At 45.2% G+C, this 26052-nt stretch overlaps 4 protein-coding genes and 1 pseudogene across 12 annotated transcripts; 3 read left to right on the top strand and 2 right to left on the bottom strand.

Annotated features, from left to right (window-relative positions):
* LOC132206835 (uncharacterized) overlaps positions 1 to 26052 on the top strand; it is a 660697-nt pseudogene that overhangs the window by 288297 nt on the left and 346348 nt on the right.
* On the top strand, positions 897 to 20936 carry LOC132206839 (histone H2B type 1-O-like). 8 transcript variants are annotated; one of them, XM_059641928.1, is made up of 5 exons: positions 897 to 946; positions 1656 to 1737; positions 9004 to 9092; positions 10760 to 10836; positions 18910 to 20936. In XM_059641928.1, the coding sequence occupies exon 5, from the start codon at positions 18921 to 18923 to the stop codon at positions 19299 to 19301; it is 381 nt and encodes a 126-aa protein (XP_059497911.1). In that variant the 5' UTR covers positions 897 to 946; positions 1656 to 1737; positions 9004 to 9092; positions 10760 to 10836; positions 18910 to 18920; the 3' UTR covers positions 19302 to 20936. The 8 variants fall into 8 exon arrangements, 7 of the variants coding, with proteins under 7 accessions (XP_059497911.1, XP_059497908.1, XP_059497907.1 ...); XM_059641925.1 differs by lacking the exon at positions 10760 to 10836 and adding an exon at positions 6052 to 6163; XR_009443198.1 differs by lacking the exons at positions 897 to 946; positions 1656 to 1737; positions 10760 to 10836 and adding exons at positions 4872 to 4886; positions 6052 to 6163 and having other exon boundaries at positions 18910 to 20086; positions 20366 to 20934.
* On the top strand, positions 21382 to 21801 carry LOC132206845 (late histone H2A.2.2-like). The gene has a single exon (XM_059641941.1). It carries the CDS (start codon positions 21409 to 21411, stop codon positions 21799 to 21801), a length of 393 nt encoding a protein of 130 aa, XP_059497924.1. The 5' UTR covers positions 21382 to 21408.
* LOC132206843 (histone H3) lies at positions 22608 to 24316 on the bottom strand. 2 transcript variants are annotated; one of them, XM_059641938.1, is made up of 2 exons: positions 24288 to 24316; positions 22608 to 23019 (listed from the first exon to the last, which is right to left on the bottom strand). In XM_059641938.1, the coding sequence occupies exons 1-2, from the start codon at positions 24296 to 24298 to the stop codon at positions 22608 to 22610; spliced, it is 423 nt and encodes a 140-aa protein (XP_059497921.1). In that variant the 5' UTR covers positions 24299 to 24316. The 2 variants fall into 2 exon arrangements, with proteins under 2 accessions (XP_059497921.1, XP_059497922.1); XM_059641939.1 differs by lacking the exon at positions 24288 to 24316 and having other exon boundaries at positions 22608 to 23024.
* On the bottom strand, positions 23813 to 24115 carry LOC132206842 (histone H4-like). The gene has a single exon (XM_059641937.1). The coding sequence runs from the start codon at positions 24113 to 24115 to the stop codon at positions 23813 to 23815; it is 303 nt and encodes a 100-aa protein (XP_059497920.1).

The following is a 26052-nucleotide window of genomic DNA, read 5'->3' as shown; positions in this document are numbered from 1 at the left end:
GTACCAGCCTGCCTAACCTGTTCTTCCTCTCACCTATCCCCTCCTCCCACCTCAAGCTGCACCTCCGTTTCGGACCTGCTAACCTCGTCCCGCCCACTTGACCTGTCCGTCCTCCCCGGACTGACCTATCCCTTCCCTACCTCCCAACCCATACTCTCCTCTGCACCTATCTTCTCCTCTGTCCACCTACGGTCCGCCTCTCCCTCTCTCCGTATTTATTTCAAAATCCTCTCCCCCTCCCCTTTTCTGTTGAAGCGCCTCGGCCCGAAACGCCATCTTTTTGTGTTCGTAAGATGCTGCTTGTCAGCTGTGCCCATTCAGCCCCACACTTTGTTATCATAAGATTAGGCGTGATGTTTTGAATTAGGGAGCACATCTAACGGGCCGAATGGCCGTTAGCTACTCCACTTGCCCACCAGATTGTGAGAGCCGGAGGGAGGGAATTATTAACATGGTCCGGGAAACGATCGAAACTCATCGTTCAGCTTCTGTTTCACGCTCTTTTTTTTGCGAATTTGTATTGAATCGTGGGAAAGAAAAGTCATTATATACAAACGGTCTCTGCTCTTTCCCCCACAGCCCCCAGTTGCTTTGCTGAAACTGGGTGGAAAGTGAATTGGGGAAATGATCAATTGATCACTGTTTCTGGGAATTACTTGGAAAAGTAGCGCATGCGCGATATTCCCCCCGAAAAAGAGGTGCAATTGGCTGTTGAGAGGAGCGCATGCGTGAGGCCCTCCCCCTGCGCTGCCATTGAGGGGCATTTACTCAGTGAGTGGAAGAGGTTTGTTTGAAACAGACCGCAATGGAGAGACCAGCGCCCAGGGAAGCGAGGGAGCAGCAGGCTCCTTCCGGCAGCGCATCGAGATGTGAGTCTGGGACACAGAGGGGGGCTCCGAGACCGGCATTGATTCGGGCTCAGTTCAGGGAGAACCGGGGGCTGTTGGTAAGTGGCCGAGCGGGGCAGGAACTGGTCCCGGAACTTGGAGAGAGAGCGGCCTGGGGGCGGGGAGAGAGAGGCCTTTCTCGGGCTGTGTGTGGGCCTGCTGAGGGAGACACAGCGGCAAGAAGCTGCTGGGGGTCAGTCTTGTGGTTTTCAAATCCCCAACCACTGATGGAAATTCCTTGTTTGGCTTCTGTTTCATGCTGTTTGTTGACATTGTGCAGTCAAAGTCGAAACACAGACAAGACTGGAAATATAAGAACCCTGTAAAGGACATGGATTAGAGTCAATATATTCTACAGTCAGTGCATTGGGATTTGGTAACATGAGCTGCGCAGACATTGCAGTGGCTCTGGGTAGCACCTTACGTGGAGCTGTACAATTATCGTTCCATTTCTAGATTTTACCCAATTGCTATCGAAGCAGATATATTTTTTAAAAAATCCTCAGACAAGGCGCAGCTGAAAGTTAAAATGGAATCAGACCTGCATTTGAATTGATGACTTTAAAGAAAAGGTAGATGTCTCATGACACTGTCATCATCTCTCAGGTACTTTTGAAATGACAGGCTTTTGGAGCACCGTTCTTCAGAAGAAGTTAAAGAAAAGAAACATCCTAATAATTATTACCTGAGTATTACAGTAATCTTTTTGACATTTTAAAACTTAACTGATGTTGATTTACAGGAGTAAACTCTGCTGTCTTTCCCCAGGAAAACGCTTGCAGGAACAAGACGATGTAATGTGTGCTTGGTACGAAGCCAAGGGTGACCAGCTGCTTTGAACAACCAACAGGTATGTTACCATGTCCAAGCAGAGAACATCCTTTCCACAGGCACAGAGCAAATTGAGTCAGAGATACATTAAACTCAATTTCTGGTGACATGCGTGCAAGCCAACAGTCAAGCACAAACAACAAAATAAAAATAGTTTTTTTTCCCCCTCTGTTTTCTCAATACACCACCCTGCTTCAAAAAAGATCATTTGTAGCCTATTGGCATTTATGGCATTTTTGAAAGTGAATAGACTGAATTTTCATCTGAAATAGACACAAAAGAATGGCAGTAAACCTACATTTAGTAAGCATGTTTTCAAATTTACTGTCAAGGTGAAGAAATCTTTCATGCTGTTACATAGTTACACCAACCAAACATATAGCAGATAATGAGGACAGATATGGAAGAAAACATTGACGTTATCATCAGTAACTGAGCAGGACAGCATTCATCTTTTGTCAAATAGATGTCCCAGGCACAGCCAGAACAGTTAATTAATGTGCCTTCCAAATGCACATCCTGTCCCAAAGCCTGACGTAGAATGCCAGCAGAGTGTATGCACACACTTTCTGGCACACACGCACTCCACTGAGTTGTAAATATATACACTATCCCCATCACACGTGTCACACCATCTAACAGCCATGAAGATCATGTATATTGCAAACCTCACAGTGTAACAATGAAGATGATTTCCACTCACGGATTTCAGGTCAGAGAGCTAGCCTTTCATGATAAGTGACAAATAGAAAAGAATGTGAGCTAAATACTTCAATCCTCGTGTGGACATGCACTCCCGTGTTCATAATGTCAATATCACTCATTCACTGTATTTGGGGAAAAAAGGACAAATTTTGAGGAGTTCAGTTCAGGCAAATGCGAGGTGATGCATTTTGAAAGATCCACTTCAAGAGCGAATTATGTGGTAAATGGCAAAGCCCCAGCAAAAGTTGATGCCCAGAGAGATCTGGGTGTTCAGGTCCATTGCACCCTGAAGGTGGCAACGCATGTCGATAGAGTGGTCAAGAAGACATAGTGCATTCTTTCCTTCATCAGATGTGTCATTTAGTGCAAGAGTTGGCAGGTCATGTTACAGTTGTCTAGGGCTTTGATTTGAACACATTTGGAATATTGTTTTCGGTTCAGGTCACCACATTACCAAAAGGATGTTGATGCTTTGGAGAAGGTGCAGAGGAGGTTCACCAGGATGTTGCCTGGTATGGAGGGTGCTAGCTATGAAGAGAGTTTGAGTAGATTAGGATTATTTATATTGGAAAGATGGAGGTTGAGGGGGAACTTGATTGAGGCCTACACAGTCATGAGATGAATTGACGGGGTGGATAGCAAGAAGCTTTTTCCAAGAGTGTGGAACTCTCTGACTACGCGTCATGATTTCAAGGTGAGGGGCAAAAGTTTAAGGATGATATGCATGGAAAATTCTTTACACAGAAGGCTTTGGGTGCCTGGAATGCGTTGCCAGCGGAGGTGGTAGAGGCGTGCGTTATAGTGTCCCTTAGTATGTATGTAGACAGATAGGTGACTGGACAGGGAGCAGAGGGATACAGATCCTTGGAAAATAGGTGACAGGTTAAGATAGGGGATATGGATCAGCACAGGCTTGGAGGGCCAAAGAGCCTGTTCCTCTGCTGAAATGTTTTTTTTTGTTCTTTGACACACTGAATTCCCAAGAAGTAGTCCAAGAAATATATCGAACAAGAGATTAATTTCACCTCTCTGTGTCACCATCTCATCGACTTAGAGATAATTAAAGTATCATTTCCTTTTGTACAAACTGGAGAAATTGCACATCAGGATAACTTTCAGATTGAAATTGAAATTGATATTGTCATTGCATTTGTTTGCATAAAACTACAAACTGAATAGTGAAAACCATCTGATACACTTCCAATGAATATAAACTTTGCTATTAAATGGACCAGAAGGAAATCAAGTAGTGACCTGAAATGATACAGAGAATAACCTACACTCAAGCAGATAACCTAGATTGTTGACTGTACAATTAAGAATGTCTCATACAGTGAGCTTGCAACAACAAATGGACATTAAACTCTATATGTATCCAGACCAGAGACAGAGCAAGCCGAAATAAAAGACAGAAACCCTACCCTAGAAATTATACAGGGAGAGAATGATAAATGCATTCACAAACCAGATAATGTCAGGCATAGCCTAAAAACTCACCTCTCAGATTTAAAGGACAGGATCTGACAGGGCCAAATGGTTAAATACACTTGCACAGCCAGAGAGAAGAAACTGACAGGCACGTATTGATAACGGCATACTCATATTCACATATCAGAAAATGACAGGGACAGAAAGATAATTACACACACATTCAGACTACAAAAACTGACAGGTACAGGCTGATAAATACATGCATACATGACAGGACAGCAAATGCATAAGCATATGTAGATTGATAACTACATTTGCGTATTCACAGACAAATTTGACAGGGACATATTTGTAACACTTTGACATTCACGCAAGAGGAATTGATGGATATAGGTTGATAACGAAACTCACATATTTCACAGCAGAAACTGAGAGGGACAGTTTGATGATTACGCTCATATCTTCACGTGACAGCTACCGACAAGTACGAAGCGATGATTACCACTCTCACACACACAAATTCATAGACGTCTGCAGCACAGGAAACAGTCCTTTCTCTCACTGAATCTGCACTGTTCAGAAACAACCAGCCGACAATTCTACATCAATTCAGCCAGTAATCAAATTCCATAAATGTGTCATGTTGGCAGAGGAAGTATCATCCTCACCTTTATCAGTTGTCAATTTCTTCACCAAGCATGATCAGATTTTTTTTATTCTATGTTAAGCAAGAGGACTTTATAATCAGAGACCTTTTGTTTTCAAATTAGCTTAAAATTTGTTCAAATAGCTCTGTTCCTCTTGACAATCCACCTGAATTTTTACATAAAACACAAGAAAGCTTCATGCCGTTTTTTTCAAACAAGCAAGATCACAATAGAACCGCCCTCACTTATATTTCGCAAACATTGTTCAACAGTGTTTACTCTTCAGTAAATTCAGTTTGACGGTTCCAGTTGTGCCCAGTGAATGACAGAAAACAAAAGTTCAACACCGAGCATGTTAATGTCCGCGCCATAAAACGAAATCCAAGTAAGAAGGCTAATTTTCTTTCCTGCACAAGCAACATTGTGGTCAGTCAGCCGCAATGCATTTGATTTGTTCATTGCACTTCCTCTTTGGCAATAACATACTAAATTAACATCTATACTTTAGCAGCATTCCAAGACTTGTGTTACTATGCAATGTTGAATAATATTAATCTCATCCTGAAAATATCCTTTGATATCACCACAGCGGTTAGACTCTGCAATGTATCCTTGGCAAAGGTCGATTGCTTCTCTGTCCTCAACTCTAAAGAAAGGCACAGACTCATTTCAGTTGCAATGCCTTGCATTTTCACTTGCTTATAAATGCTGGAGGCACAAACAACTGAAGAATATAGGCTGTTTCACATTTGCGAAAGAAGAAATGAACCGAAAACTCTGTCCTCTGCCATGGTGGTAATTGGCTCTCCACTTTGCAAGAAATACTTAATCTGCTCAGTAACGCAATACAGGAAGATAGAAATAGGATCAATTGAGTGTACCTGTCTGTCTTGTTTCATAACAGCTGCTCTTGTGCCAATACACCGTAGGTACAGAATAACTTAGAAAGCGTGGAGATGCTGCCAGGTTAGTAGATACCCAGGCAAAAACAAAAGAAAATGCCATTTCACTTAAATATCACATGGGTGGGAAAGCTCCCCTTTCATGACGCATTAATAGGACAGGGTAAGAGCGAAGTACTTCAATCCCAGGATGTGAATACTTTCCTTGAGGATTAAGTATGAGGTATAAGCTTGGCATAAAGTAAATTCGTCATGTTCACTACATCAGAAAATACTGAATCGATTGCATGATCAATGATGAATTCTACTGAAACAGCTCAAGAAGTAAATTGAAATCCAGATTAAATATGCTTCCAAATATCACACCATGCCTTTGATTTGGACACGTAACTAGTGCATCAATTTCCTTTGTTGAAACTGAAGGAAATATATAGTAGGCCAAGTTTAAAATGAAATAAACATTACAATTTAATTTGCTTCCAAAGCGGTACAAATTAAAAAGCAGCTCTCATCTCGTGCAGAAGTACTGCATAAAGATGTTGTTAAATGGACCAAAGAAGAAAGCAAATGGGGTCGTGAACAGATACAGATAACTGGAGTTTATTGGAAAAAGATTGAAGAAACGCTGATCTCATGATCTTGTTACAGGAGGAATAAATACACATTCAGTTTCTGAGTGACTGACCAATCCCGAACGAAACTTACTATCATAAACCGGACAGTGACCAAACTGTATCCACAGAGTCGGAGACTGACAAAGGTATTAAAACAGTTTAATTTACATGATCTGATTATTTGGCATTGGGTAAAATCTCATTCATGTTGAGCAGCAGAGATTTGAACAATAGAAGAATGTCAGCAGTTCCTACAAGTAACTTGTTCAATGCAACATTACCCACTTGTTACCCATGTGAAATATGAAGACAACGCATGAGGAATACATTGACACACAATGCCAGAGACTGAATCGATCCCATGCTGACTGTCAGCCCGATGCTGATGAAAACCAGCAGTAACCACGCTTATAATCTGAGTGGGAGACTGACTATTTCAGAAGAATGCCCACACTCTCTTTGTGATTAATGTATTATAAATTAGTGTTATAATGATATAATAATTTATAATACACCTCATAAAGGGAATCCAATCATACATGCAGAGCTGGAAACACAAGCAGAAATTTGGAAAAGGACAGTGTCACTTAGCCCAATACCCATCTTTCATTCAGATTGGCACCTCATTAGAAATCTCCCTCTCATACAACAAACAGATGCTGAAAGGAAAGGAATGAAATTGATACCTTTGGTCGGCATGGACTGTTGGACCAAAGGTCTGTTTCCCAGATGTACTTTGACAATATTTCTGCACTCTCATATTCACAAAGCAGAAACTGATCAGAAGAAACTCACAGTAACACTCCCAAGCCGCATGAGGCATAAAATGGCATAACAAGGCAGTTATATTCACAGAGTAGAATCTGATAGGGGGAAATAACAATTATATTTCCATATTCAAATCACAGAAACTGATTGGAAAAGGTTTACAACTGCACTTCAACATTCACACTGCAGGTAATGACAGGGACAGATTGATAACAATGTCCGTATATGCACATGGCCAAGAATGATAGGTAGAAATAGATAACTGTATTCTCGTATTCATGGAGAGGAAAGCATTACAAATTCATAACTACATTTATATATTCACATCACAAAAACTGATAGTTGCAGATGAATAACTACATTCTCAGGTTCCCAGAGCAGACGTGGGCAGATACAGATGGAAATTTGCACTCAAATATTCACGTTGCATGTTCACACATCATTATCAACAGATTAATTACAAAACTCACATCTGTATAACACAAATAGACACTGATTGCTGTGTGAAGGTGCAATTGTATTTTTCAATCAGTCCCTGTCAGTTTTCACAACGTGGATGTGTGATTTTAGTTATCAATCAATACCTGTCAGTGAATGCCACGTGAATGTGTGAGGATAGTGTAATGCACGTTAACTACAGGGATTTTAGTAAGACATTTGATAAAGTACCATGCAGCAGATGAATCAGAAATGGAAAGGCTTTTGGGATACGGAGCCATGTGCTAAATTGGAAGCAAAGTTTGCTTTGCAACAGGAATCAAATGGTCAATGGCTGCCCTTGTAAACCGAAAGCTGTTTGAAGTGGTGTTTCTCATAGCTCAGTGTTGGGACATCTGCTGTTTGTTTTATGTGATAACAACTTGGACTTGAACATGGGGATACAATTGGGAAATTTTCAGCCAGCACAAAAATTTAACAGTGTACTGGTAGTGCAGAGGATAGCTGACAGCTCCAAAATGATATAGAAGTTTTGGTGGAAGGGGCAGATGAGTGGCATATGGAGTTCAACTCTGATAAATGTGAGGTAATGCATTTCAGGAGGTGCAAGGACACAAAATAGGAATACATGAGGTGGTGTGGAAATAGTACATAAAGTGAGTGATTTGGTGTGCAAGTGTAATGGAGTATGAAAATAGCAGTACAGGTGGATAAGATTGTGAAACTAGGTATATAGAATGCTGCCCTTTTTTGGCAGAGGTATACAACACAAAAGTAGGGCTATAACGATGAAAGTATTTAAGACACTGGTGAGGCTGGAACTGATGTATTGTGCGCCACGATGGTCACCACATTACAGGAAAACGTTATTGCTCTGGATATATTGCAGAGAAGATTTACTGGAATGTTGCCAGGGCTGGAGAGTTACAGCTATGAGGAGTGATTGCAGAGGTTGGAGCTATATTATTTTGAACAGTGAAAGCTGGGAGTGCCATGATTCAGGCAATTGGGATGGGCAGAGATAGAGTCAACAGGGGGAATCTGTTTCCCTTGGCATAGAGTTTAAAAACCATTGGGTGTGGATTAAGTGAAGTGGCAGGACGATGAGAGATGATGGGAGGAAAACCATTTTCATGAGAGGTTGCTTATCTCAAATACGCTGCCTGAGCTGCTGATAGCAGAGATTCTCAACTCTTGTAAGAACATACCTGGACCTCCACATTAAGTCTGCAAGCTGCAGGGCTATGGGATGTATGCAAGAAGATCATATTTTATGATGGCCATTTTGGGGTGTTTGGGTCAGCATGGATATAATGAGCCAAATGGCCACCTTCTGTGCTGCATAATTTAAATGGATCAATAGTTCCTGATCATTCTGTCCCTGTCAGCCTCTGTTGTGTAATACATGAATAATTACCAAAGACCTCGAGGGACACATTGATAACTACACTCACACATTCACCAAGTTGCAACTGACATGAATAGATCAAGAACTAAACTCGGATCCACTGACAAGCTTCCACTGGGTGGTTCCAGTCATGGAGCTGTACAGGTATCATTTACTTTCAGGAGCTCATTCAAATGGTGTTGAAGTTTTTAGAAATGATCAGACAAGGAGCAGCTCGGGCAAGATTGGATCAAAACCCATAGTTATGTAAGAATTCCTAGTAATATTAGTATATCCAAATGATTATTAATGAAATGTTGTGTTGATCAGTTAAACATTGTCAAACCCAATTGATGTTGCTTTACACGAACTATCTCTTCTGTCTTCCCGCAGAAAAAAAGAAAACACTTGAATGACCAAGACAAAGTAAGATTTCTTCAGTGCAGAGGCAAGTGTGACCAGATCCTTCTGATAAACAGCAGGTAGGTTCCCACTGTCAGAGCAGAGAACATCCTTTCCGCAGTCACAGAGCAGATTGAGTCGGACACACAGTGAGCTTAATTTCCAACAGATATGTTCAAATTTTTCCAACAGGAGAACAACGTTGGAGAAATTAAACTTTATTTTTCTTATCTCTCCATTCCAAATACACAGTTCCAACAAACTTCAGCATTCATCACCCATTGACTTTTACACCATTTTTGAAGATGGATAAACTGAAATTATACACTCAGTATCTGAATGAAATCTACGTAAAATTACTCTACTAGCAATTATCACATAATGAATCACACCTCCACTAAGAATATTACTGGCTGCTGACAATTAAGCCACTTTTACAAGCAGAAAATGACCAGTATGGATTGATGCCTAACCTCACTCATTTGTGTTGCAAATGCATACAAAAGAGAAAGGATGACGAGACTCACATATTGACATTGCAGAAACCGACAGCTAAAGATTAATAAAGATATTCACACATTCACATCATAGAAACTGGGATACACAGGTTAGTAAACAACACTCACATTCACATAGCAAACTGACAGCAACTGAACGATAACTACTTTCACATATCCACACAGCAGAAACTGGCAGCTACATATTGATGACAACTCCCAATTTCACAGACCATAAAGTGACAGGTACAGTTTTATAACTGCATACCCACAGATTTAAAAAATACCGACGGGTACAGTTTGATAACTATACTCAAATATTCACAAAGTAGATTCCCACAGGTACATATTGATATCTTTACTTGCAAATTATGAGGTACTGATAGGTACAGGTTGCTCTACATGCATATATCCATACAGAAGAAATTGATAGGAACTGATTGACGATCACTTTAGAGATAGCAAGAGCTGCAGATTCTGGAGTCAGCCTTCCCAGTTTCACAAAGCATTAGCTGACAGATACAGTTTGGTAACTACTCTCATATTCACAGAGCAGAAGCTGACAGGCCGTTATTGATAACTGCACTCACATGGTCACCAAGCAGAAACTCAGAGATTGATGACAGTGACATTCAAATTACAGAAACTGGAGGCTACACAATGATAACTGCTGTCACACTTGCATTGCATGAACCGTTGGGGTCAGATTAATAACTATGCTGTTGTTGAATTGCTCGACAAGCTTGTTGCTTGTTTAGAGACATTTTGTCACCATCTACATAATACCTTCAGTGCACCTCTGGTGATGTGTTGCTGTTGTGTCCTGCTGGCTGTTCATGTGCTGCAGTTTGCTGGCGTGGCTGACATCACTTCTGGATTTGTTTCTCAGTGGTTGGTGTATGGGATCCTGCTCTACGCATTTGTTAATGGCATTCCAGTTTGAATGTCAGGCCTCCAGGAATTCTCGTGCATGTCTTTGGTTGGCTTTTCCTCAGATGACTAAGTTGTCCCAGTCAAATTGGTGTCCCTCTTTGTCCATGCGTATTGAGATGAGTGATAGTTGGCCATGTCTCTTGGTAGCTAGTTTGTGTTTACGAATCATGATGGCTAGTTTCCTGCCAGTTTGGCCTTTGTACTGTTTTTGGCATCTGTGCACGATATCGTGCAAATAACGTTGGTTCTGTCAGTTCTGGTTGTTGGCTCGGGGCAATATGGTGCTCATTTCTGATATGTTTTTCTTGTTTGGTCAGGTGACTAGTGTCTCTGGACGTGCTGTGTAATCCATTTGTCGTCTGTTGTGCAGGTGTCGAAGGACAATGCTTTTCAGGTAACCTTCGTTTCTATAGTCACTGTATCGTGTTCTTCCTCAGCTTTTCGCAGCTCTGGATGCTGCAGTGTGTTGTGGCTCACTTGAACAGTGTTTTGGTGCAGCTCCATGAGTAGATATTGGGATGATTGCTATTGTAGTTGAGTATCTGATCAGAATGTATTAAAACATGTAATAACTACACTCTCAGGCTCTCCTCATTGACATTGATGGAGAGCGATTGATAACTAAACATTCACATAGCAAAACAGTGTCATGGACAGACTGATAATTTCAGACACATGTTCACTGAGTAGAAACTGACTGACAGAGAATGACATCTATACTCAGGTACCCGGATAGCAGAAACTGACAGGAACAGGTTGATGATAACACGGACATGTACATGATACCTACATCCCTCATTCCACTTGCATTAACTGAGTGGTACAGATTGATTCCTGCACTCTCACATTCACACAACAGAAAGTGGCAGAGACAGATATATAACTGCATTCATTCACACGGCACAAACTGTGAGGACGAGGTTGTCAACTACGCTCTCACATTTACAGAGCAGAAACTGACAGGTACAAAGTAAATCTGCACTCATACATCCACAAATCAGAAACTGAAAGGCCCACATAGATACCCACACTCAGTGTTTCACACAGCATAAACGGACAATATAAAAACCGAAAGAACTGCGGATGTTCCCCCCGCAGCGGTCGGCAATGCCCTCAACCGTGTCTTCCACATTTCCAGTGCCTCATCCCTCACACCCTGACCCCGCAATAACCGCCAAAACAGAACCCCCTTGGTCCTCACATCCCACCCTACCAACCTCTGGATACAATGCATCATCCTCCGACACTTGTGCCATCTACAATTCAACCCGACCACCGAAGACATTTTTACTACCCGACCCTTGTCTGCTTTCAGATGAGACCACTCTCTCCACAACTCCCTTGTCCGCTCCACACTGCCCTCCAACCCCAGCACACCCGGCACCTTCCCCTGCAACCGGAGGAAGTGCTACACTTGCCCTCACACCTCCTCCCTAACCCCAATCCTAGGCCCCAAGATGACTTTCCACATCAAGCAGATGTTCCCCTGCACATCCGCCAATGTGGTATACTGCATCCGCTGTACGCGGTGTGGTTTTCTCTCCATTGGCGAAACCAAGCGGAGCCTTGGGGAATGCTTTGCAGAACACCTCCGCATGGTTCGCCATAAACAACTGCACCTCCCAGTCGCGAACCATTTCAACTCTCCCTCCCATTCCTCAGACAACATGTCCATCCTGGGCATCCTGCAGTGTCATAATGATCCCACCCGTAGGTTGCAGGAACAGCAACTCATATTCCGCTTGGGAACCCTGCAGCCTCAAGCTATCGATGTGGATTTCACCAGCTTCAAAATCTCCCTTCCCCCCGCTGCATCCCAAACCAGCCCAGCTCTTCCCCACCTGCCTAACCTGTTTTTCCCCTCACCTATCCCGTCTTCCCACGTCAAGCCGCACCTCCATTTCCTACCTCCTAACCTCAGCCTGCCCCCTTGACCGGTCCATCCTCCCCAGACTGACCTATCCCCTCCCTACCTCCCCACCCATACTCTCCTCTCCACCTATCTTCTCGTCTGTCCATCTTCAGTCCACCTCCCTCTCTCTCCCGATTTATTTCAAAATCCTCTCCCCCTCCCCCTTTTTATGATGAAGGGTCTTGGCCGAAAACGTCAGCTATTATGCTGCTAAGATGCTGTTTGTCCTGCTGTGTTCATCCACCCCCATGCCTTGTTATCTGCGGAAGCTGTAAATCAGGAACAAAAGCAAAGTTGCTGGAAAAGATCAGCAGGTCCAGCAGCATCTGTGAGGGAGAAAACAGAGTTCACATTTCAGGTCCGGTGTACAGATCCATAACTAAACTCACGTATTCACATTGAGGAATCTTTGAGCTGGAGACTGATAATCACAGTCATACATTCAGAGAACAGGAACACACAGGCATAGACTGCTAACTAACTTCTGTATTAACATAGCAGAAGCTGACTCGCATTGACTGGTAACTGCATTCATGTTATCTTGTCAGGTGCAACAAACAGGTACGGATAGATAACTACACTCATACATTCGCACCGTAAATACTGACAATGACAAACAGCTTCAGTCCCACCGATTGCATAGCAGAGACTGTCAAGAACAGATTGATAACAAAGTGTGGAGCTGGACAATCACAGCAGGCCAAGCAGCTCCTGAGACGCTGCTTGGCCTGCTGTGTTCATCCAGCTCCACACTTTGTTATCTTGGATTCTCCAGCATCTGCAGTTCCCGTTATCACAGGAACAGATTGATAACTGCACTCAAATATTGACACATCAGAAGCTGGCAGGCGCTGTTTAATATCCAAACTCTCATATTCACATACCAGAAAATGGCAGGTATAAATTGACAACCACACTCACAGACACACAGTCGCAGAAACTGACAGTGAAAGAACTGATAACAGCGTTCAGACGTTGACATCACAGAGCCTGGCAGAAACAGAGTGATAACTAAACCCTCACATTCTTATAACAGAAACTGCCATGGATAGACTGGAAATTTAATCATCAAGCAGAACCTGACAGATACAGAGTGATGTGATAATGGGAACTGCAGATGCTGGAGAATCCAAGACAACAAAGTGTGGAGGTGGATGAACACAGCAGGCCAAGTAGCATCTCAGGAGCACAAAAGCTGACGTTTCGGGCCGAGACCCTTCATCAGAGGGGGGGATGGGGAGAGGGAACTGGAATAAATAGGGAGAGAGGGGGAGGCGGACCCAAGATGGAGAGAAAACAAGATAGGTAGAGAGGAGCCTACAGGTGGAGAGGTGGGGAGGGGTAGTTCAGTCCAGGGAAGATGGACAGGTCAAGGAGGCGGGATGAGGGGTAGGGAGGAAATGGAGGTGCGGCTTGAGGTGGGAGGAAGGGATTGGTGAGAGGAAGAACAGGTTAGGGAAGCAGAGACAAGCTGGGCTGGTTTTGGGATGCAGTGGGGGGAGGGGAAGAACTGGGCTGGTTTTGGGATGCAGTAGGGTGATTCCAGAGGATCCCCCTCATCCTCACATACCAGCCCACCTACCTCTGGATACAACATATCATCCTCCGACTCTTCCGCCATCTACAATCCGTCCCCACCACCCAAGCCATTTTTCCATTCCCACCCTTGTCTCTTTCCGGAGAGATCACTCTCTCCACGACTCCCTTGTCCACTCCACACTCCCCTCCAACCACACCACAGCAGACACCTTCCCCTGCAACCGCAGGAAGTGCTACACTTGTCCCACACACCTCCCTCACCCCCATCCCAGGCCCCAGGATAACCTTCCATATCAAACAGATGTTCACCTGCACATCTGCCAATGTGGTATATTGTATCCATTGCACCCAGTGTGGCTTGCTCTACATTGGAGAAACCAAGCGGAGGCTTGGGGACTGCTTTGCAGAACACCTCCGCTCGGTTTGCAACAAACAACTGCACCTCCCAGTCGCGCAACATTTCAGCTCCCCCTCCCATTCCTCAGACAACATTGTGCTCCTGCATTGCCACAATGATGCCACCCGAAGGTTGCAGGAACAGCAACTCATATTCCGCTTGGGAACCCTGCAGCCCAGTGGTATCAACGTGGACTTCACAAGCTTCAAAATCTCCCCTTCCCCGACTGCATCCCAAAACCAGCCCAGTTCTTCCTCTCCCACCACTGCATCACAAAACCAGCCCAACCTGTGTCTGCTTCCCTAACCTGTTCGTCCTCTCACCAATCCTTTCCTCCCACCTCAAGCCGCACCTCCATTTCCAACCGATCACGTCATCCCGCCTCCTTGACCTGTCCATCTTCCCTGTACTGACCTATCCACTCCCGACCTCCCCACCTTTACCCTCCTCTCTACCTATCTTCTTTTCTCTCCATCTTCAGCCCGTCTCCCCCTCTCTCCCTATTTATTCCAGTTCCCTCTCCCCATCCCCCTCTCTGATGAAGGGTCTAGGCCCGAAACATCAGATTTTGTGCTCCTGAGATAGTGATAACTGCTGCCAAACATTCGCAGAGCATGGATGAAAATAAACAGATTGATAACTAAACACCCGTTTTCACAAGACAGAAGACTGATGGGGAAAAATTAGTACATCCTCTCATAATTTCACACAGCAAAGACTGATATGGACGGAATGATAACTACAATTACACATTCATGCAACAGAATCTTGCAGGAATGTACTGATAATTGTACAAACAAACTCACTTAGGAGAAACTGACAGTCTCAGATTTAAAACCACACTCTCTTTGTCACAAACTAAAAACTGGGAGGTACAGTGTGACAACTGAACTCAATAGTCACAGAACAAAGTCTCCCAGGTACAGTGTGATAACTACCTTCTCACATCTGCCTAACAGAAACTAAACTCGCATATTGACGGAGCAGAAATTGGCATGTGCAGACTAATGCCTGCACTCTTACATTGATACCACCGAATGGACATGTAGGTACGAGTAACAACACTCATGCATTTTCTTGGAGAAACTGTCAGGCATGGATTGAGAACTACACCCACACATTCACAGAGCACACATTGAAAGGTACAGACTAATAATGTCACACTTTTGGACAACAGAAATGACAGAGGTAGATGACCTGAAATATCAAGCGACGTTGAAGATCTGGTCAGGAAAGGGAAGAAGGCATACATTGGGTTTAAACTATCAGGCTCAAGTGAATCCGTAGATAACTATAAAAAGTGGAGAAGCACACAAGAGGGAAATCAGAAGAGCAAAAAGATGTCATGAAATGGATCTGGCAGAAAAGGTTACAGATAATCCCCAGAGGCTCATTAGTTATAATAAGAGTAAAAGGTTGGCTGCGGAGAGGAGGACCTCTTTAAGATCAGGATGGTGGTCCATGTGTGGAGCCACAGCAGAAGGGGAGGATTTTTAATGGATATTTCTCCTCAGTGTTTGCTGAGGAGAGAATCATGGATGCTAAGGAAATGAGATTAATTCCCTACAGTGTGGAAACAGGCGCCTCGGCTCAACAAGTCCACACCACCCCTTCAAGCTTCCCACCCAGACCCATACCCCTGTAACCCACACACCCCTGAACAGTACAGGCAATTTAGCATGTCCGATCCACCTAACCTGCACATCTTTGGGCTGTGGGAGGAAACCGGAGCACCCGGAGGAAACCCACGCAGACACAGGGAGAATGTGTAAACTCCATACAGACAGTCGCCCGAGGCTGGAATCGAATCTGGGTCCCTGGTGCTGTGAGGCTGCAGTGCTAACCACTGTGCCACCCTATAATCCCTATTAGAAATAAGGGAAGGAAGTAGAGATATTTTGGACTGCATATGTATGAACAGAAAGGGTGTCTTTGCAGCCTTAGATCATACAAAGGTGGATGAATTTCTGAGTTCTGATAGTGTCCATCTCGGATTTTGTGGGAAGCCAGTAAAGAAATTGCAGAGGCCCTTCCTTTGCAGAGATTTTAGCTTCATTTTTAGCCACTGGCGAGATTCCAGAAGACTGGAGGGTGGCTAAAGTTGTTACATTGTTTATGAAAGGGAGGAAAGACAAGCCAGGGAACTTCCAGCCAGTGAGCCTAACACCAGCAGTAAGCAAGTTATTGGAAAGGATGCTGAGTGACAGGATCAATGAACATTTGGATATTCAAGGTATGATTACGGATAGTCGGCATGGATTTGTGTGCGGAAAGGCACATGTGACAAATCTTTGAGTTTTTCAAAGAAGTAACCAAGTGAATAGATGAGGGGAGGGCAGTAGATGCAGTCTGTGTGGACTTTAGTAAGGCCTTTGACAAGGTCCTGCACGCAGACTAGTAATGAAGGTTAGGTTCCAAGGGATCCAGGGAGAGCTAGCTAATTTGATTCAAAAATGGCTCGATGGTAGAAAGCAGAGTGTGATGGTTGAAGCTTGTTTCTCGGACTGGAGGCCTGTGACTCGTGGTGTGTCACAGGGGTTTGTGCTGTGACCTTTGTTGGGCACCTCGGTGTCTCAGTGGCTCGCACCGGGGATCTGGGTTCAATTCCATCCTCAGGCGATTATCTGTGTGGAGTTTGCACATTCTCTCCGTGTCTGAATGATGTTCCTCCGGGTGCTCCGGTTTCCTCCCACAGTTCAAAGATGTGCAGGCGAGGTTGGTTGGCTATGGGAATTTTCCCGTAGTGTTCAGTCATGTGTTGGGTGAGTTATAGCAGGATGGATCTGGGTGGGATGCTCGGAGTGTCAGCATGGACTTGTTGGGCCAAAGGGCCTATTTCCACACAGTAGGGATTCGATGATTGTGTGATAAGTGGCCTTGATGTGAATGCACAAGGCATGATTCGTATGTTTTCCAATAATACAAAATTAAGATGTAGTTTTGAAAGTGCGGAAGGTTTATCAAGAAAATAGAGGGATTTAAGAAGGACCTTGCGGAGTGGTGCACATGTGGAATCAGCTGCCAGAGAAAGTTGTTGAGGCAGGTGCAATTGCACCATTAAAAAAAGGGTAGGTTTTAGAGGGATATGGACCAAATGTGGGCAGTTGGAATTAGCTGAGAGGGCACCATGATCAGCATGAACCAGTTTGAGCTGAAGGGCCTTTGTCCATGCTGCATGACTGCCTGACCTCAGACTACAACAGGACCTTGATCGAGAGGACCAATGGGCTATGGAGTGGCAGCTGGGGTTTAAACTTGACAAATGTGAGGTGCTACATTTTGTCACAGAAAATCGGGGCAAGACTTGCACACTTCATGGTCAATTCTCGGGAAGTGTTGCCAAAGTCAGTGGCCGTGGAATGCAGGCTCATAAGCGTCTTGAAGTTGGAATTCCAGGGAGACAGGGCAGTGAAGAAGGTGTTTGATACAATTCCCTTTATTGGTCAGGGCATTCAGTGTATATTGAGGATTGGGAGGTGATGTTGTGACTGTACAGAAGATTGGTTAGACTACTTCTGAAATACTGCATTCAGTTCTGGTGCCCCCTTGCAATAGGGAATGTAGTTTTAAACTTGCATGAGTCAGGAACATGTTTAAAAGGATGTTGCCACAGTTTGAAAGTTTGAGTTTCAGGGAGAGACTGAATAGACAGGGCTTATTGTGGCTTGTTTTGCAGCTTGTTTTCCATGGAGTGTCAGAGGCTGGGTGGTGACTGTGTAGAAGATATAAAATTAAGAGGGGCATGGATAGCATGAATAATCACGTTCTTATGCACACGGGATAGGAGTCCGAAACGAGAGGGCATGGGTTTTGGATGAGAAAATCACGATTTGAAAGGAACTTAAGGTGGGTAATGTTTGCTCACAGAGTGTAGTGTGGAATTGCAGTGAACTGCCAGAGGAAGTGGTGGAGTTGAGTACAGCTACAACATTTAAATGACATCTGGGCGGGTGTATGAAAAGGAAGGGCTTAGAGTGATGTGGGCCAAATGCTGGCAAATAGGACTAGATTAATTGAGGATATCTGGTTGCCATGGATGAGGTGGACCCACGAGTGTTGTATATCTTTATGACAGTATGACAGGAACAGACTGTGAGAGAGTAATTACCATCCACACTGCATGAAAAGCGTCAGATGGATAACTGCACTCCCATTTTCATATCGCAGAGACTGACAGATATTCGACAAACTATCCCTCATTAAACATCAAGCTCTGGACACAATACTGCTTATAGTGTAATGCAGAAACTACAGAGAATGATGAAACAAAATAATATGTTATACATGAAAGGTTGCTTTGAGCATATAAATACATTGTCGCAATTAAAAACTCTCAGGTACTGTGTTCACAACATCAATAAATGACAATAACGAGTTAAATGTAGAGTGATTCGTGGACAAAATTTCGGCTTGTGTTTCACTTTTCGTTGCTTATCCTGACAGATCCCCGTTGTGTCCCACACTAACCAATCACAGAAAAGCTAATCACATCCTCTGAGATTCTTGTAAACTGTCCAATCATGAACAAGACCTCCCCAATCCCTCATTAGCATTGCTGACGCCAGCAGCCTATAAAAAGCGATCTCCGCGCCCACTTTCCCTTATTCTGTGTCTGACAGTGACCGTCGTTATGGCAGATGAGAAGAAATCGCAGGCAACTTCCAAGAAAGGCGCGAAGAAAATCATCAAGAAGGCGCCGGGGAAAAGCGGCAAGAAAAGGAGCCGACGCAGGAAAGAAAGTTACTCCATCTACATCTACAAAGTGATGAAGCAGGTTCACCCCGACACCGGCATCTCCTCCAAGGCTATGGGCATCATGAACTCGTTCGTCAGCGATATTTTCGAGCGTATCGCAGGGGAGGCTTCCCGCCTGGCCCATTACAACAAGCGCAGCACCATCAGCTCCCGGGAGATCCAGACCGCCGTGCGGCTGCTGCTGCCCGGGGAGCTGGCCAAGCACGCCGTGTCGGAGGGTACAAAGGCGGTGACCAAGTACACCAGCTCCAAGTGAGACACCTCACTGCTGAAAGCAGACACCAATCCAAAACCCAACGGCTCTTTTAAGAGCCACCCACAATTGCACTGAGACAGCTGAACCGTTTTAACTTGGATAGTCGATGCTAGAGAATCTGAGACAACAAGGTGTGGGCCTGGGTGAACACAGCAAGCCGAGCAGCGTCAGAGGAGCAGGAATGTTTACGTTTCGGGGCGAGACCCTTCTTAAGAAATTAGGTTTTAACTTTGTCGTTTATTCTGGGTCTGTATAATTCATGTCCCTAAGCTTTGTGTTTCGTTTTCGATAAACTTTTGTAAAAAAAATTCGTGTGATCCCTGACCCTCTGCCCTTTATTCTCGGTTGCGTAGTTCCCTGACTGTTTTCCCTGCCTATATAGAGAGCATATTTATCGTCCCGGAGTCATTTTTTCTGCAACTTCTATGTTTTTCAGTTACTCTTTAACCCTTGATCAGCGCAAAAGCTACAGTGTCCCCTGGGGTATGAAACACGAGTTTCACCCTCGGAATGAAAAGTAACTGTTCTCGTCCCACGAATAGATTTTGAAATTTACTTGCCCTTTTCTTTCATTAAGTTTTCAAAGGGCCACTGAGACTTCGTCTGATGTTTGCAGAGCACTGCAAATGAGGATCTCAGCTGTCGATAAGAGGCTTTCAAACTGAACTGAGATAAAGCCAGATTAACTGCTGGATTGCCATGTCAAGTGTGAAACTGGCTGAAGTCTGATCAAGGACAACAGGGACGGCAACTTTAAACTAAAGTTTCACCGGCAAGAAGGTCATGTGAGTTTTTCCGAAATATTTCAGGGTGCACTCGCAATATGAAAAATGAATTAAATTCGATGAAAAATTAAATTATTCATTCCTCTTTGTAAAACGTCTTTTTCCCATTTCGGACGTGTTGGAGGGTTTTGTCCCTGTGGGTAATGATCCCGAAGTTTCTCCCGTGGTAACGAAAGCTGATGACCCCGAATTTGAGACCCACGAAGAGTAGTATTGTGCGATTTGTGTTTTGTTTCAATTTCCAAATCTCGACGTGAAGTTCTCGGAATTTATTTTCAGAATGCAGTATGTGGGGCTTGCCGTTCTCGGTCAGAGGCTTTCAAAATGAACCGAGATGAACAGGGAAGTCTGATCGAGCACAATAATTACAAAATTTCCCGAAGCCGGTGTTTCTCACTGAGTGAGAACGAGAGGTTATGTCAAAGATCAATTTGTAATCTGAAAGGAAATTAAATCGTAAGCATTCATGTAAAGCGTCTTCCTCGTATTGCCCATGTTGGCGGGCTTTTCAAATCGGAAAGAAAACGGTGGATGATTTGGCGCCGGTATTTTCCTACGGTTTCCACGCAGAGGAATTTTGTTTTATTTTCAAATCTCCCCGCGGGTTCCATCCAGTTTTGCAGAAAGCTATAAATGAGGCTTTCTGCTGTCGGTGGGAACATTTCAAAGTGAACCGAGATGAAAGCAGAACAGCTGCCGGACTGGCATCGCAAAAGTAGAAATATTGTTGATCTCGTGCAGTAGGGAGCGCGATTGTAAAATGTTGTTTAAAGCAGTAATGCGCTCAACGGGAAAGAAATTGTTGTGTGATACTGTTATCATTATATCCATTATCAGCATTATATGCTGATCTGAAATAAAATAAATCTGGGCAGAGACTTACTTCTGGCGGGCTCTTTTTTCTGCCATCTGCTTATTCTTAAGTATAAAAAAAATCAGAAACACATCGATTCACTGAGGCCTGGGAATCAGAGAGAGATTGTGTGAAGTGTACAGGCGTATTCTAAAAGTAAATTATCTGAAATATGAACGCATTCTTCTTTGTAAAACTTCTTCCAGTTTTGTACATATTGGCGGGCTTTCCGAGTTTGAAAGAAAGCGGTTGATGATTTGGCGCCGGGACGTTCCCGCCTCCTCCCCGGGCCCTCTCCGGATTGGTGAGGGAAGCAGATATCTGATTGGGAATGGAAACGACATTAGGAGATACCGAACAATGTGACCAATCAGCAATGGCCGCACCCCCATTCCTCCCGAAGGTATAAGAGGGCGGGATGGGGCCACATTGCAGCATTCTCTGTGAAAGTGTTTGCGAGGTTGTGGTAATGTCTGGGAGAGGAAAGGGCAGTGGAGGGAAAGCTCGCTCGAAGGCCAAGTCCCGGTCGTCCCGGGCTGGCCTGCAGTTCCCGGTGGGCCGTGTTCACAGGCTCCTGAGAAAGGGTAACTATGCTGAGCGTGTGGGTGCCGGAGCGCCGGTCTATCTGGCTGCGGTGCTCGAGTACCTGACGGCTGAAATCCTCGAGCTGGCCGGTAACGCGGCCCGGGACAACAAGAAGACCCGCATCATCCCCAGGCACCTCCAGCTGGCCGTGCGCAACGACGAGGAGCTCAACAAGCTGCTGGGAGGGGTGACCATCGCTCAGGGCGGGGTGCTGCCTAATATCCAGGCCGTGCTGCTGCCCAAGAAAACCGCCGCAGGGGGCTCCGCGAAAAAGTGAAGAGGCCGTACTTGAATTTGCGAACACAAAGGCTCTTTTAAGAGCCACCCACCACATCAGTGAAAAGCAGCTAGACCGTCAATGCTGGCTAATTAATTTGCATTTTATGTGCGAGCACGGACGTCTAAATGAGCAAAAATAATCCCTTTTGTTTTCTCCTTGAGAGATAACACTAGAACAGCTGCCGGACGGGACGAATAAAGTTGGAGGTTTTGCTACAGGGACAGTGACTCAAAGGGGCATTCCCACCCAGACGCTGACAGGGAAATAGAGACATGGAATAGCTCTGCGCCACAAAGAGGCCATTCGAGACTGACCCGACCCTCCTCAGTTGGTCGAACGAATCCACTAGTGGGAGATTGCGCAAAATTTCGAGTGCACGAACAAAAATATAAACATAGTTTGTATGTTGTGGTGGGTTTTGAAATTGGCGATTATTTTCCACCATCCTCCTCCTCCGCCAAGTTCAGTTACAGCTGGGGAAACGCCAAGGGAAGCAATTCGCACTCAGAGGCGTTTCAATTAGAAATGTATAAATTATAAAACGTGGAGTGCAGTACTTGATTTTGTTGCGATTAGTGAAAGTGTATAAATCTGATTGCCCCGAGTTGCGTCTTGTCTTTAAGATGAATTAGTGCATCTCAGACACATTAAGTTTCTGTAAGAGCTGTTGCATTGAGACGACATCTATAGCATTAACTAAAGTCCATCGTGCCTGACGATTGCTGCTCGCTCTGGATAGTGTAGTGGCTCTGAAAAGAGCCGTTGTTTCTCGGGGTGAATGTGCAGGGTGGGGCACGCTCCTTTTAGGCGCGCTCCCCGCGGATCCGGCGGGCCAGCTGGATGTCTTTGGGCATGATGGTGACCCGCTTGGCGTGGATGGCACACAGGTTGGTGTCCTCAAACAGCCCCACCAGGTAAGCCTCGCTGGCCTCCTGCAGGGCCATCACGGCCGAGCTCTGGAAGCGCAGGTCGGTCTTGAAGTCCTGAGCGATCTCCCGCACCAGGCGCTGGAACGGCAGTTTGCGGATCAGCAGCTCGGTGGATTTCTGGTAGCGGCGGATCTCCCGCAGAGCCACCGTGCCGGGCCTGTAGCGATGAGGCTTCTTTACTCCGCCCGTGGCCGGAGCGCTCTTGCGGGCCGCTTTGGTCGCTAGCTGCTTGCGCGGAGCTTTCCCTCCGGTGGATTTGCGCGCTGTCTGCTTGGTTCTGGCCATTCTCTCTGTAATACACACAGGCCGCTGCTATCAATGCTGAGCCTGCTGCGGCGCTGCCTATTTAAGGGAATGGAGAGCCCGCCCTAGAGCCTGGATTGGATACAGCCCCGTCCCTCAACCCCCTGAGAAACAGCCGTTGAAGGACAGGAAAGGCAGCAAAATAGTTGCCATCCCCCTCTCTGATGAAGGGTCTAGGCCCGAAACGTCAGCTTTTGTGCTCCTGAGATGCTGCTTGGCCTGCTGTGTTCATCCAGCCTCACATTTTATTATCTTGGAATCTCCAGCATCTGCAGTTCCCATTATCTCTGATACTAAAACATCGGCACGGCTCCCAGAATCAAAATGAACAAAGTATCATTCCTGGAAGCGTGAATGAAGTACAAACACTGCAATATGCAATTAGCGCCTGGGCCCAAAATTACGGAGAGAGCAAATTATTATTCATGGTATGGACAACTGGTAGTATTACTGATAGACTGGTATTCACAAGAAAGGGCATAACCAGCTGCAGAACAGTATCGTCTCGAATGGCCGTGAAACCTCTATCTGTAGTGCAGGGATACCTTGGTTATAAAACACTTTTCTGCAGAGTATAATTTCACAATCCGCGCTCTCTCTCCTGCAACGCGGGGCACGAACTTAATATATTTCCTTAAAGGATTGGTTCAAAATTAAAAGTCGCTGCACCAGCCCTATGTGTTGCCTTTCCCCGTCCTCAGGTCTCCGCTCTCAATCGGAGGGTTTGGGTGGCTCTGAAAAGAGCCTTTGGGTTCGCTGGAAAAGGGACGAGTTGCTCAGCCGCCGAATCCATAGAGAGTGCGGCCCTGGCGTTTCAGAGCGTACACCACGTCCATGGCAGTGACCGTCTTGCGCTTGGCGTGCTCAGTGTAGGTCACCGCATCCCTGATCACATTCTCCAGGAAAACCTTCAGCACCCCGCGGGTCTCCTCGTAGATCAAGCCCGAGATGCGCTTGACACCGCCACGGCGAGCCAGGCGCCGGATGGCTGGTTTCGTGATGCCCTGGATGTTATCACGGAGCACTTTGCGGTGCCGCTTCGCCCCGCCTTTTCCCAGGCCTTTGCCTCGCCCAGACATCACGCTTCTTCACTGCAATCGCTGCCGAGTGAGAGCCGAGCTGCCTCACCTTCCTTCTTTCTACAGCCCGCCCCGACCTGACTGAGAAAGAGCTGACAGAGAGGGAGAGGCGGCCCGGGCAGGAAACTGAGTGACAGACAGAGAAATGTCCAGCTCCGCCTCCAGCTGCGACTCAAGCTTCATGTTCGAAGATAATAAAACCTGGAACTTTTAAAAGCAGTTGTGATACAATTAAACGCCCATGTGCCGGCCTTTCTTTCAGGAGACAGCATGTCAGCTTCCATTTCAAAGATAGCAGAAACTGCAGATGCTGTAGAATACGACAGTGTCAGTTTCCATTGCTCCAGCTGAATCACACAAAATCAATTCTTGAGGGCTGTGTTATGAAGCGGGGTTTCTGCGCCAGTGTTACTCTCTCCCTAAATGTGTAAAATAGAAACGGACAGGAACTGAAACTGACTTTTCCACAGCCATGATAAGAAAGTGTGGGGCTGGATGAACACAGCTGGCCAAGCAGCATCTTAGGAGCACAAAAGCTTATATTTCGGGCCGAGACTCTTCATCCAGCCAATATCACTTTCCACAGCCATATCACATTCCTCAGTGACTGCCTCCGGCTCAGACTCACACCACGTGGATTCCAACTCAAGTTTCATCCCTCATGTTTTGAATCCTCCCAGGATCATAGATACCACCATGATGTTCAACGTTCCACGGACAGCAGCTCTGGCCACATTCTGAGATCCACCCTCAATGCGATGCGGCTGCACATGCATAGTCTCAACCTCTCTCTCCAACAGCATCGTAACACACTGGCTCAGAGCTGTACCAGTCCTCAGTTCCACTTCATGCTCCGGCTCATTCGTCAGACTAACAAGGAATTTTTTTTTCTCTTCTGATCAGGCAATCAGGCCCACAAGATGCATCAACTCAAAAATACCAATGGCTGTCTGGAACCTACCGCTCCTTCCCTTCCCTCTGACTCTATCCCCTCCCACAAACACCCCACATCATGTTGGGTATTGGCCATCCCTCCTAACCTTCTGCTCTCTGATGCTGAACGCTCTGTACTCAGCAAAGGCCTCAGCTTCATCTCTCTGCATCCAGTTCTGAGGAAGGGTCATCGGACCTGAAATGTTCACTTTTTCCCCTCCATAGATGCTGCCAAATCTGCTGAGCATTTCCAGTAACTTTGTTTTTGTTCCTGAACTGCAAGTGCACCCGAACTGATGGTCAGTAAAAATGAGAGGGTGTGTCCTCACACTGATTCATTGTAGAATGTGTGAGAGGAACTGGGTGTAAATGGAGCCAAGAAAGCATGCTTTGAGTGATTCAAATTAATTAATGTCTATGTCTCCAATCGGAACCAGGACAGGGACCCTTTGAGCCGGGCTCAGCTCTTTCCTGAGAGATATCGGTGTCTCTGACAGGAACCTTTGGTTTCAGATGGTTACATGTTGCACCTATGGGTTCATTTCTTTTCTGCTTTCTTGGTCACTTTCACTATCGGCTTGGCCTTCACTTTAGTGAACCTTTCCAATGTTTTCAATTGTATTTGCTCCTCCTGCTCTGACAGTGAACATTACAAAATCAATCCCAGCGGAGATCAGCTGTTCTCCACTAAACATAGACACACAGACCGTGAAGTTTCTCAGCATGGGGAGATGTAGCTAACCTCTAGTCAAGCTGAGTGTGTGCCTGGGCAGACTTTCCGAGAGGAGAAGGAACATTGACTGCTTTGCTGTAATACAGGAGTATTGTTCTCAGGGTCAGTGCAACATGTCCAATTCTGTTCACTATCACTCACATTAATCGATACAATACCATAGAGATTTGGGATTGTAGTGGGGATTGTTGTGATGGAACTTGCTGTTAGGGTGGATGGAGGCTATATCAAGTCTGATCAGTGTGTGAGTGTAAAACTGCATCACAGAGAC

Source organism: Stegostoma tigrinum, chromosome 44, assembly GCF_030684315.1.
Source record: "Stegostoma tigrinum isolate sSteTig4 chromosome 44, sSteTig4.hap1, whole genome shotgun sequence".
In the NCBI taxonomy this organism is placed as follows: Eukaryota; Metazoa; Chordata; class Chondrichthyes; order Orectolobiformes; family Stegostomatidae; genus Stegostoma; species Stegostoma tigrinum.
Note: the sequence above shows the minus strand (reverse complement) of the source record. Positions and strands in the feature narration are given on the sequence as shown.

What these genes read in the sequence shown, in the direction of transcription:
- LOC132206842 (XM_059641937.1), bottom strand. Translation starts at nt 24,115, where the DNA reads ATGTCTGGGCGAGGCAAAGGCCTGGGAAAAGGCGGGGCGAAGCGGCAC.
- LOC132206839 (XM_059641928.1), top strand. Translation starts at nt 18,921, where the DNA reads ATGGCAGATGAGAAGAAATCGCAGGCAACTTCCAAGAAAGGCGCGAAG.
- LOC132206845 (XM_059641941.1), top strand. Translation starts at nt 21,409, where the DNA reads ATGTCTGGGAGAGGAAAGGGCAGTGGAGGGAAAGCTCGCTCGAAGGCC.